This window comes from Typopeltis vanoorti, chromosome 7, assembly GCF_054136105.1.
Source record: "Typopeltis vanoorti isolate ZY-2024b chromosome 7, IOZ_Tvanoo_1.0, whole genome shotgun sequence".
Lineage (NCBI taxonomy): Eukaryota > Metazoa > Arthropoda > Arachnida > Uropygi > Thelyphonidae > Typopeltis > Typopeltis vanoorti.
This window is the reverse complement of record NC_143555.1, coordinates 66,107,156-66,120,136: the sequence shown is the minus strand read 5'-3', so window position 1 is coordinate 66,120,136 and position 12,981 is coordinate 66,107,156. Positions and strand designations below refer to the sequence as shown.

General features: G+C 38.8%; 1 protein-coding gene across 6 annotated transcripts in view; it reads left to right on the top strand.

Annotated features, from left to right (window-relative positions):
* The window catches only part of LOC150104740 (uncharacterized), a 434,041-nt gene that overhangs the window by 314,605 nt on the left and 106,455 nt on the right, over positions 1-12,981 (top strand). For all 6 annotated transcript variants that reach the window (XM_090395917.1, XM_090395916.1, XM_090395915.1 and 3 more), the window contains one exon: positions 7,642-7,778. In XM_090395917.1, the coding sequence (XP_090252043.1) occupies positions 7,642-7,778 (137 nt within the window). The remainder of the gene's footprint in view (positions 1-7,641; positions 7,779-12,981) is intronic.

Below are 12,981 nucleotides of genomic sequence, written 5' to 3'. Positions count from 1 at the left end.
TAGTTGGATATATTATTCTTTGCACCACCCTTGCGCAATCGAATGGGCATACATTCTTTTCATTCCTGTGGAATCTTCCCTGTTATGAAACTCATATTAAACAGCCTGGTCAAAGGAATAGCCAGTTCATATTTATATGGGAGATGCAGAAACAGAACTGGCTATTCCTTTGACCAGGCTGTTTAATATGAGTTTCATAACAGGGAAGATTCCACAGGAATGGAAAGAATGTATGCCCATTCGATTGCGCAAGGGTGGTGCAAAGACTAATATATCCAACTATCAACCAGTTAGTATCTCAGGAGTGGTGATGGTAAAGATTTTGGAGAAATTGATTAGGGCTTGCACTCAGAAATTAAATAAGTCTTTAAAAAAATCAACACAAATTAGGATTAAAGATTGGGAGCATTAGTAAGTGGGGGAATCCCATATGTAACCACTCCAGATCTATGAGGTTTTTTAAATTCACAAACCTAATATCTCCCCCCCCCCTTTTTGTTTTTTTATCCATTGGTTGACAGCATGGACAGCTCCATCTACAGACTGGCCAAACATTTATTCAAATCACTTTCTTCTTCACTGGACTGCCTGCACCCACAGGTAACTGTTTATCATTTATTAAAAATTCCTTTCACTTTAAATCAATAATAAAATTTTTATCATTGCTTTAAAGCTGAGAGAGACTCTTGAGCTCATTAACCCATTTCCCCTCTGACATATTTGAATTATTCAGATTCATATATTCTGGTTATTTTTCATGGAAAGAAAAAATATACAAACAGCTAGATGGAACTGGAGTGAGTTTCCCTCTCCCTTTCTGGCAAGCAAGCTGATTTTTATATGAAACATTTGGAAATCAAGCACTCAATATAGCTACACTTAAACCTATAATTTGGCTGTGCCATGTAGATGATTTTGGATTGCGATTTGATTTTTGTGGCACAAAGACATCAAAGTTCATACTGCACCAGGATACAGGTTACAGCAGTTCATATGATAAATGGTTAGTAGGAAAATCACAAACATTCATGTCCTTGGCGGGATTCAAATCAACATACTCTTGGCTGGAGAGCAGATATGCTAACCACTCAGCCACCAAGGCTGGCATGTAGATGATGGGTTTGCTATTTGACCTCATGTCCTTGACACATAGGATATTTTTTTAGCACATCTAAACCACTAGCATTGAAAAATACACTTCACATTCACAATAGAAAAATAAAGTAACAATTGTCTTTCCTTTCTAAGCATATTAGTGACTAAGCACATCTAATGACTCATTATCTTTTTTCCATTTATACATAAAACCTACTCATATATGAAGATGTTTATATAAGCAATTATACCACCATCTATCTCAACAGTATATCCCAAGATGAGTGTCTGCATCCATGGAGGTCAGATGTTAATATTTTCCTCAGAACTCAAACAGAGCTAGGATCATGTGCTCATAGTCCTGGCTCTTTGAAATTGAGCATCTTTCCAACACTTTTTGGCCAATGGCTACAACTTTTATAAAATACTACAAGTACCCCCCCACACACACACACACCCCTCTTGGGACCAACAGCAAAACCATTCTCATCCTTTATATTTAAGGTACATCATCGAGGTATTTCACAAACATAATCTCCATGCCATATTCAAACCATTTACTCATTTTGCTACCTTCTTCCATTCTTCTAAGAGTTATTATTATTATTATTATCCAGGCCTCCATGGAGTCAAAAGCCTCATCATGGAAGGTCGTTTTTAGGAAATACAAAGTCTATCATACCACTCCTTGAATCCATTAACGGTCCCAACTCCAACCACTCTCTCAGGCTATGCATTCCAAGGTTCAACCACCCTCCATGCCAAGAAACCACTCCTCACCCTCTTGTGCACAGCCTACTTTCATAACTTCCAGGGATGGCCACCTGTCATTGCTCCTTCCTGCCGTTCCACCAAGTGAAAACACTTACTTTCCTGTACTTTTACTTTCCTACTTACTTTTCCTGTACAGTTACTTTCCTGTAACTGCCTCTCAAGTTTAAAAGTCTCGATCATATCACCTCTCCTTCTTCTATCCACCAAACTCTGCAGTCCACATTCCCTCAGTTGATCCTCATATTGTATGGTCCTGAAACCATCTTTGTTATCCATCTCTGTACCCTTTCCACAGTCAATTTATCCCCTTCAAATCCTGGGGACCAAATCTGAGAACAATAGTCTAAGTATGGTCCGATCAGGGCCCTATACAACGGAATGATAACTCTTTTATCTCTGCAGGTCAGCGTCCTTCTCAGTATTGCAGCAATTCTCTGAATTACCCTCACCATTTTTGCAATATGCTCCCTGTATTTCAGTTTTCTATCAATCATCACCCCAGGATCTCTTGTCTCTCCTACCTTCTCCGGTACAGCTCCTGAAAATCGAGTATGCATCCTCCCATCGATGGATCCCAAACTTCAAGACATTAGATTTTGCTGCATTGAACTGATACTCCCATTTATTTGCCCATCTGTCTAGTTTATTCAAATCCTCTTGCAGGGCTGCCACATCTGCACTATTACTGATAACCCTTCTCAACTTCACATCATCTGCAAACAACTGAATGTCCCCTTGCAATCCATTGACAATATCATTGATATAAAGATTGAACAATACAGGTCCCAGTACTGAGCCCTGTGGAACCTCACGTGTAACCTTCTGCTTCCTTGATATTAACCTTCTGCTTCTGCTCCCCATCATACATAACTTTCTAATACCTATCAGTCAGCCAATCCTGAATCCATTTGACTAACCCAACATTTAAACCCATGTGCTGCAACTTAAATATCAGCATATCATGTGGCATCCTGTCAAATGCCTTTGAAAAATCCAAAAAAATGGCAGTATATGTCTTTCACTCATCAACTGCTCTTGTCACTTTATTATAAAAGACAATCATATTACCAAAGGTAGAACGCTCCTTAACAAATCCATGTTGATTTTCACAGATAACATTACCCTTATCTACCCAACGCTGTATATAATGGCTACTGGCTACATAGCTAAAAAATTCCCTAGGATTTTCTTTGGATCTTAGTGCCAATCTCTTCTCATATTCCAGTTTTGCCTTCCTCACCATTCTGGTCACTCTCCTTGCCTGTGTCTTATATTCTTCATGTATCTGTCCTCCACCCCTCTCCTTGTATATCTTCCATAATCTCTTTTTCAACTGAAGTTCCTGTTTGATATCATTTGTCATCCACTTTACACCAAATTGTGTCCGCTTCACCCTTGGAATACAGCTTACTATTGCTGCTAACAAATATTCTTTCACCATTTTCCAAGCACTATTGATATTCTGGCCTTCCAATTCTGCCCTCCATGGAACTGCCCCTAGTTGATACCTAAGACTACTATAATCACCCGCCTTATAATTCCACATATGTTCCCTTTTCTTTGATACACCTCCATGTCTGTTCATCTTCCAAGTCAAAACCACACGGTCACTCTCTCCAACTGGTGGGAGAAATGTTATCTCACTTATTATCAGCTTTTCTGGTGCTATGATCAAATCCAAAACTCTTGAACCTCTTGTTCCCTCCATCACATGCTGCCGAAGACATTTTGTCCCTCAAGAATTCCAGAAATTCTATCCCCTTCTTACTACTTCCATTTACCTCTTCCCAGCTCATACTGCTGTAGTTAAAATCTCCCATAACAATCATTCTTTTTGCACTTGCCAAGCTCAACTGCCTAAACATCTCCTGGTCCCCATCCTCTGTGCTCCCTGGTTTATAGCAACACCCCAATAAATATCCTGTCTTGGCCATTTCTACCTCACACCATATGCCTTCAAAACCATTTGTGTCACTGCCTTCCAAAGCCTCTACTGTAAGAGGACATAAGTCATCACTTATCATAAGCAGTACTCCACCACCACGTTTTCCCTTCCTAGCCTGCCGAAAAATGCTGTACCCTCCCACTTCAATTTTGGTTATTATATCATCCTTCATCAACCACGTCTCAGAAATCCCAATAATCTTTGGCCATGTTGATGCTATCAGCGCCACCAATTCATTTCCTTTATTTCAGATACTCCTGGCATTAGTATAGAGCATAAAAATGTCACTGCTTCTATACCTATCATTGTCCCCTCTCGACCCCCCCCCCCCCCAGGCTCAATATTTCCTGACATCATCCCCCTTCCTCCAAGCACACATTTCCACAAGAGGCCATCCCTGCTATCATCCACCCTGGAAATTCTAGTTTCCCTGCATTGACACACTGACTTGTTCAGAAAACAACAATCTTTCCAAATGCCTTCATCCTTCCTCATTCATGCAGGAAGTCTAGCATACAGTTCCCTTCTATCTTCAAACACCCTCCAAACATCCACATATTCCAACCTTCTCTTCTTACACATTCTGGCTATTATGTGATTCAGTATTGCTGCTTCTCTGCTCAGCTCGTCACTATCATACCTAGGCAACACACACACAATGTTCCCTCGCTGCGTTTTCTTTTGCACAACTTCAAGCAAGAATCTCAGATCACTCTCCGCCCGATTTACACTGCCTCTCAAGTCATTCGTGCCCACCATCACAATCATCTCATCTATCCTTTCACCACTCTTAATTGCCATAGCCACACTCTATTGTTCTTCCAGGCAAACACACCTCACACATCCTATCTTGCACACCATGGATCATTGAGTCACCATACATTACACCTCTCACCATTCCCTCTCTCTTACTGTTTCCATTCTCTCCTCCTCCATCACTCCCATAACTCTCTCTCATTCCTCTCTTCCACTTATCTTATTCTCTCTTGTGTTATTCCCATAACTCTCTCTCTCATTCGTTCTCTTCTACTATTCCCATTCTCTTCTCTTCTATCATTCCCATACATCTCTCTCTCTCTCATTCCATCTCCTCTACTGTTTCTATTCTCCCTTCTAGCATTCCCATACCTGTCTTTCTCATTCCCTCTCCCCTGCTGTTTCCATTCTCTCCTCTTCTATCATTCCCAAAATGCTCTCCTTTCCCTCTCTCCTACTCTGATTCATCTTGCATTTATCTCTTCCATTCTCCTCATCTTTAATACTTCTCATCTCATTCACAAGACATTCCACCTCCTCTTTCAGCCCATCTCTCTCTCTCTCTCTCTCTCTCTCTCTCTCTCTCTCTCTCTCTCTCTCTCTGCAAGTCTGTCATTCTAAATCGAAATTCACTTTCCTAAACAAAACCATCTCTAAAACTTTCGCAGTCACTCACGCCTTCCACACTATTGACTATTATTTTGTCATTCATATTTTTTTCTTCATTCTCTCCTATCACACTACTCATCTTTCGATATTCATTTCTCATTCCTGGAGCAACTAGGTCAGTTATTGATATATCTATTTCATTTATTTCCTCCCATTGCCTGCATATTGCGTGCACACACACACACACACACACACACACACACACACCCCTCTCTCTCTCTCACCAGCCACATATCCAACTCCTGAGACTCATGCATGCCGCAAGTACTGCATGCCACAAAGTCCCTTATTATATTACTTATAATGGAGTTCTTAAATGGTGGAGGACTTGGCGACATGCCATTTGCAACTGCAGCTGAATCTGCCATCATTCCTTACTGCCGAGGAACTACTATAAAGTAATCGTTTACTAAAGTAATTATATATAAAGGCTAAATAAACACTGTATTATATATATATAAATGCTAAATGTATATATACATATATATAAATGCTATATTCATCTATACCAAATGGCCAATAACTTATCTTTTCTTCTGCCACCAATACTCCTGACTGTGGTTAATAGGAAAATCACAAACATCCATGCCCTTGGTGGGACTCAAACCCTCATCTTCATCTTTTACCTTTTTCATCTTTTTGCACATCCTGGATTGTATAAAGTTCCTTGTGCCTGCAGTTTAGATCAGTTAATATCTGCCTTGAAGAACACAAAAATTAGATCAGGAACCATTTACATGGCAAACTGGGACTGATAGACTATGCTCTGGATATTCCTTCACACAGGATTAAATGGACACTTTACTACATAGATGTCATTATAAAGGTGTGTGAGAGATTATTTTTAGAATCAGCACATGCTATGAAGCACTCCCCCCAAACCAACAAGTATGGCTGCATTAACTTGCCAAAGATCTGGGAGATTCTGAGAACAAAGAGTCTACCCTTTTCAAATTAACCTTATAGTTATCTAGCTCCTAGAAGGTGACATATTAGGACATTAGTTCTTTTTCAGTTACAATTTGAATTGTTGCTACAATGATCTAGTGGAGTCCTGTCCACTAACAGTTGTAATTTGTGCTCTGAAGAGGCTAGGTAGAAAACTAGCAAAGTATTAATAAGTTCAGCAAATGAATTATATTTCTTTTCTTTTCTCTTGGTGTTGTTTATATTGTGAAGTACTGTTGGAAATATGACAGCTTGAATAAGCAATATAAGATGGTTAAGTCTGGAGTGCACGCTTTAGCATGGCTATTGGTGGTGGTGGGGGGGGGTTTGATGAGGTACTATGTAGGTCAAGAAAATTATTGGAATTTTAATTCAAGTTTTTCTGATATCTTTCTGCACATAAAGAACTACTTGCAATACAGTTGGAAGCGATTTCATCTTGGTTGTATATAGAAATGTTTGAGTAGAAGACTTATGCATGGAAAGTCAGAACTGAACAATACACTACTACCATTATGCCATTAATATGGAAGGAATTATGTAAAAATGTACTTTGGATAGTTGAGGATTCTACTCAAGGTTTGATGAATGAATGTGAGCATGCATGTTATTACTGTTTATGTTGAGGCTATGAATATTGATACAGTGGAAGTAGAAGAATTTTTTGCATGTGATTTTGTTAGTTATGGGAGGTGTGTTTTCCTGAGCTGCAGTGTTACTATTATTTTTGATACTGTCTTTTATTGTTGGTGATGTTAGTATCCTATGGAGAAGGGGCATGCCGTAGAGGTGGAAGACTTCTGAACATGATTCCATGTCAAGTCTCCTGTCCATGTGTGGCTTTAACATCCATGTTGCTATACATGGACTTCCTCCAGACATATATGGCCAGGAGTGTTGTGTACTCTAATACCACTGGGGGAGTGCAAAAAAAAAAAAGGAAAAGAAAGAAAGAACAACAGGGATCAGGCCATTGATAATATAATGACGTTATGCATGGTCTAGCATCAGTTATCTTGGATTTGCTGCTCCCGTACTTAGAGTGAGCCCTAGCAGTTAATGCTCTACTCTATGTTAACTATTGTCTATGGGGATTCATAATGAACTGTATACTCTCTGCCAGTGAGCACTTAATCAATTGAAAGCAGCAACTGATTTGAATTGGTGAAGTGTTTTATTCCAGTTGGAAGAGGGCAATTACCAGAACATTTCGTTATTATAAATTTATTATTATTATTATTTTGATTATCAATTGATTGTTTAATGTTATTGTATGTCTAAATATTACAACCTGCACCTACATTGCATATGTACTATGTTCTGATAATAAAATATTTCTGCTTATATTTGCATTTTCTGCATTCTGTTATTTTGGGACCATTCTTTATATATTCTTTTTAAGCATATATATATATTACATACAAGTTCTTTTTTTTTTTTTTAAACATATTTAGTGCTGTAATGATGTTGTTCAAGAAAGGTTTGCTCCTGAACTGAAGTATGATATAGCTCTACGATTAGCAGCTTTGCATATCCAGCAGCATGCTTTAAATAGTGGAATGCAAGGAAAAATCACTGTAAAAGCTGTTGAGTAAGTGTAACATTTTATCATGTGTTATTTAAATTATGCATTCAGATTTTACAAAAAATTGTAGGTTTTACTTTTTTGTTATCAAATGAAAAAATTCCTAATAATTCTAACAAATCAAGTCTAAATTATTTGAATAATTTAGACTTGATTAGATAATTTAGAATAGATAATAAAAAAAGGGTACACATCATGCCCCCCCCCTTTTTTTTATTGTCTATTTTTCCTAATTCTTTTAAGAATTTAAACTAACTTATGTTGTTATGTCCAGTCCATCTTCACTCTGAATGCGTGATGTATTTAATAATGTTCTATATACTCAAATCAACTAAAAGTAATTATCTCTAAGCATCAGACCAAGCATATTCCTCTCCATTCTCTCTGGGATTCTCAATTTTTGAACCATATCCTGAGGTAAATTCCTAGTTTTACTACCAAATATTATTGCAGGTAACGATATTGGTTAAACATTTTCCTTTTCAAACAAACCAGGATATCCTCTCTGAAGATTCTTCATCCCTAAAACCATCCAGTCTTGTTGTATCCTTCTTTTATTTCATCCGTTTGTTCACCTTTGATTTTTATAATTTGATTCAAATAAATATATGAATCTGCTCTCTGAACTCATTGGTCTTCCATTATAATATTTTTAAAATCGTTTTGATAATCATCTTTACTTTACTTGTCTATCTTCAATCCAATTTGAATGGATACTTGAGCTAGTTCCCTTAATTTTATTTCTAGCTAAGATAATCATGTCATGAGCAAAATCACAAATTAATTAGAATATTTTCATTAAGTTTAGCACTATATTTCCAGTTGTTGAGTCAGAGCAACTGGAAGTTAGGGAAGAAAATGCCAATATGTGAAACTTCTTGCTCCTGAATGTATTCTTAAAAATAATTTGATTGAGTGGTATCAGTGGAACTAGCTGTAGATCCAGAAATGAGCTGTCGTGTTTATATACCAATGCTAAAAGTATAAGAAACAAGGCAGATGAAATGGTTGCACTAATTGCATCTGTTCACCCAAAGATTGTCGGAATAAGTGAGGCATGGTTAGATGAGGACGACGTCCTGACAGGAATAGAGATGGAAGGGTATGATATGTTTCGTGAGGATAGAAGGAGTAAAAAGGGGGGGGGGGAATGCTATTGATGATAGAGAAAGAGTTATGTCCATGCAAGAGGGAAATAGGGCCACTGGTTTTGAGGCAGTGTGGTGTGAGATGGAGGTGAATAGAATCAAATACTTGGTGGGATGTTGTTATAGACCTGATAATGTGGATGGTGGTGATAGTGAAATGTATAGTCAAATCACCCATAATAAAATAAATATTATGGATGATTTTAATTATGGCAATATAGACTGGAATGAAGAGATAGCAAATGGAAGTAAAGAAAATGAATTTCTTTACTTCCATTAAGTTTGTGAGAAGGAGTTTTTGAGGGATAACTACCTCAGACAGTATGTAACAGAGGGCACACGAGGATTAAGAGGATTGGGTCATCTCATCAGAGGATGTAATTATAAATGAGGTGTCAAATCATCCACCAATTAGTGAAAGTGACCATGAGGTGATTACCTGGGTGGTTGCCAGCAGTGCAAGGACCCCTGTGAAAAAATGGTATATGTGGAACTACAAGGGGGGTGATTATGAAGAACTAAGGAGACAGCTTGCAGGTGTAGCATGGAATGAGGAGTTAGCTGGAAAAGAGATCAATGCAGCTTGGGGGATTTTCAAAAACTATTTAGTAGATGCAATGTCTAAATGTATTCCAAGAGTGAGAAGGTTAAATAAGGTAGGTGTGAGATGGATGAATAAAGAGATTAAGCATGCGATACAGAGAAAAAGGGCATTGTGGAGGCAGCATAAGAGAAGTGGAAGTAACCAATTTCATGAGGTCTACAAAGATCAGCAAGGAGGGTGACTTGGTTGGTGAGAGTAGCTAAAGAGAGGTATGAACAGCAGTTAGCTAATGAAGCCAAAAAGAATCCTAGGGAGTTCTTTCGATATGTAGCCAGCAAAAGAAAGAATGATTATGGAAGGATGACATTGATTGGAGGAAATAGTATAAAGACAGCTGTTGCAGAATGTGTGGTGGAGATACTTAATGAGCAGTTCATAAAGATCTTTCAATCTTGTGAATGTGACTTCATGGAGAGATTGAGAGCAGTTGATGATGGGGAGGAGAGACTGACTGTAAGTGAGCAAGAGGTGTTTGGGGAGTTGAGTAAACTAGATGTAAATAAGGCTGTGGGACTTGATAATATATCACCGCGTATTCTGAAGGAATGTGCCAGAGAGTTGACACCTGCCTTGACATATTTTTTTAATACGAGTCTTGCACTTGGTCAAGTTCCTAAAGAGTGGAAGGAGGGCAAGATTGTGCCACTTCATAAAGGAGGTGATCGAACTCAAGCATCAAACTATAGGCCTATCTCTGTGTCAGGTGTTGTAGTTAAGTTGTTGGAGAAGCTTGTGAGAACTAGGATTTAGAGTTGGGTTGACAACAATGGTATAATCTTTGATGGACAGCATGGATTTGCTAAAGGGAGGTCATATTTTAGTAATCTACTTACTTCTTACAATAAAGTGACTGCTTCCTTGGACAGAGGAGGAGGATACATAGTAATATACTTGGATTTCGCAAAGGCTTTTGATAGAGTACCTCATGATAAGTTGACAGTCAAACTAGAGCAGATAGGGTTGGATATTAGATTAGTGCATTGGATTTGGAGACTTGCTATCTAATAGATATCAACAAGTTGTGTATGGGGGTGCGATATCCAGGAAGAGGAAATTCACTAGTACAGTGCCTCAAGGGGTCTGTTTTAGGGCCATTACTATTTAACTTGTATATTAATGATATTGGCAAAGATTTGGATGGAGATATTCAGTTGTTTGCAGATGATGCAAAGTTGCAACGAACCATAAAGAGTAGTGAAGATGTTGTGGCCTTGCAAGAAGACTTGAATAAATTGAGTGATTGGGCACGGAAATGGGGTTCAATGTTGCAAAATGTAAGGTTTTAAAATTTGGAAAACAAAGATGGGATGCAGAATTTATGCTTGGTGAGAATATATTGTTGGAGGTAGAGGAAATAAGAGATCTGGGGGTGATAGTGGATAAGGATCTAAAATTTAGGGGACACATCGCCAAAATTGTGAAGACAACACAAAGACTTCTGGGAATGATGCGGAGGACACTGACGTGTAGAAGTAGGGAGATTCTTGTTCCATTGTATAAGGCTTTGATTAGGCCACACATGGACTATTGTGCCCAGAGTTGGTCACCAGGTTTTCAGAAGGATGAAGAGATGTTGGAAAAGGTCCATAGGCGACTGACTAAGGTAGTTTCTGACCTCTGGAATGTTGAGTATGAGGAAAGATTGAGAAGATGTAATTTGCAGAGTCTGGTGGAGAGAAGGAAGAGGGGAGATATGATAGAGACCTACAAGTTGATAAGGGGTTGTTATAAGATCAATGGTGGAGAAGTTCTACAGAGAATAGTGGGAGATCAGGGGAGAACCAGAGGTTATTTTGGAAACTGTATAAAGAGGGTGTGAGTAGGGGAGTGAGGCAGGTTTTTTTTCATGCAGAGTTGTGAATGATTGGAATGCCTTGCCTGAGAGTGTGGTGTCTGGAAGGAGTTTGAGTGTGTTTAAGACACGGTATGACGAGATGTGTGTGTGTGATAAAAGGACCTCCCAGATGAGTCTTTGACTCCATGAAGTCTTGAAAATAATAATAATATTTGGAATAATGAATGATAAAAACCAAAATATATATATATTTTTAACAGCTGGTGGTTGTAGTCCTTGGGAAGCAGTTCAAGAGGAAGGCTGTTGACAGAGCTTGATAGAGAAGTTTGTTTAGCTTGTTTATTATAGTTGTATTTTCACTATATAATTTAAGGAAATTACAACGTACTAGGATACACATTAAAATAAATTTTAATATATTTCAATATTTCGGCAACGTCATGTTGCCATTTTCAAGAACTTAAGTACTAGATACGTGCACGCGTGCACAACAAAACAGTAAGTGAGGAAGAAGTGGGAAGCTATTATTTCTCCTAAAGTCCTGATGGTGCTCTCTAGTGGGCAATGTTGGTATTCTTGGGCGATTGGGCTGAAGGTCTTCTGATGTAGGTTTCCCAAATTTGAGGCAGTCAATTTGTTGAGGTTTGGATTGTTTCTTAGAGCTGAAGCTGATTCCTTGAAAAGCCTTTCATATCTGTATTTGCTACGGTGTATTATCCTGGCTTTCTTCCACCGTATTCTATGGCAGGTATCCAGCGCATGGTCAGCAAGACCAGAGTGGCTGTATTGGTGAAAATGGATGTAGTCCTTGTGGTCTGAAATTCTGATATTTGCTGTCCTGCCTGTTTGGCCAAAGTAGGACAGCTTACAGCTGCAATGGATCTGGTATACACCAGGTAGGTCTAGTGGGGGGGGGGGAGGTTGGTCTTTAGTAGAGCGGATAAGGGATGCCAATTTTTTTATATGGTCTGTAACAAGAAGTTAAGTTATACTTTTTTAGGATTTTTGTGATTTTTTCCGAGGTGCCTTGGATATAGGGTATGGTGATGGATTTAGAGTAATCCTTGTTGCGAAGGGGGGGGGGTTTGGGGGGGGGGTAGCCATTGGCTGAGAAAGTGTTGAGAATGTGGTTCAGTTCTGTGGTTAGGGCATTGTCATTCGAGCAGATAAGTTTAGCCCTGTTGTGTAGTCTCTTAATGACTCCATATTGTTGTGAGGAGGGGTGGTGGGATTGTTGGTGAATGTATTGCCTGTATGGGTGGGTTTTCTATATACTGAGAAAACCAAGGTTCCATCAGGCTGGCAGGTGACTATTGTGTCTAAGAAAGGAATGCAGTTGTTTTTTTCCTCTTCCAGAGTGAATTTGATTCTGGGGTGTTGGTTGTTTAAGTGTGTTAAGAAGGAGGAGTGCATTAGAGCCATGTGGCCAAATAGCGAACACATCATCTACATAGTGAAGCCAAACAGTTGGTTTTTGTGGGGCAGTGTTTAAGGCTTTCTCTTTAAAAGTCTCCATATAAAAGTTGGCCAAGGGTGGGGAGAGAGTGGAGAACCCATGGCTGTCCCCTCTATTTGTTTGTAGAATTTTCCTTGCCAAACAAAATAGCCTGAGTTCATTGTGAACTGAAATAGGGCTGTGATTCTTTGAGTGGGACATCTGAA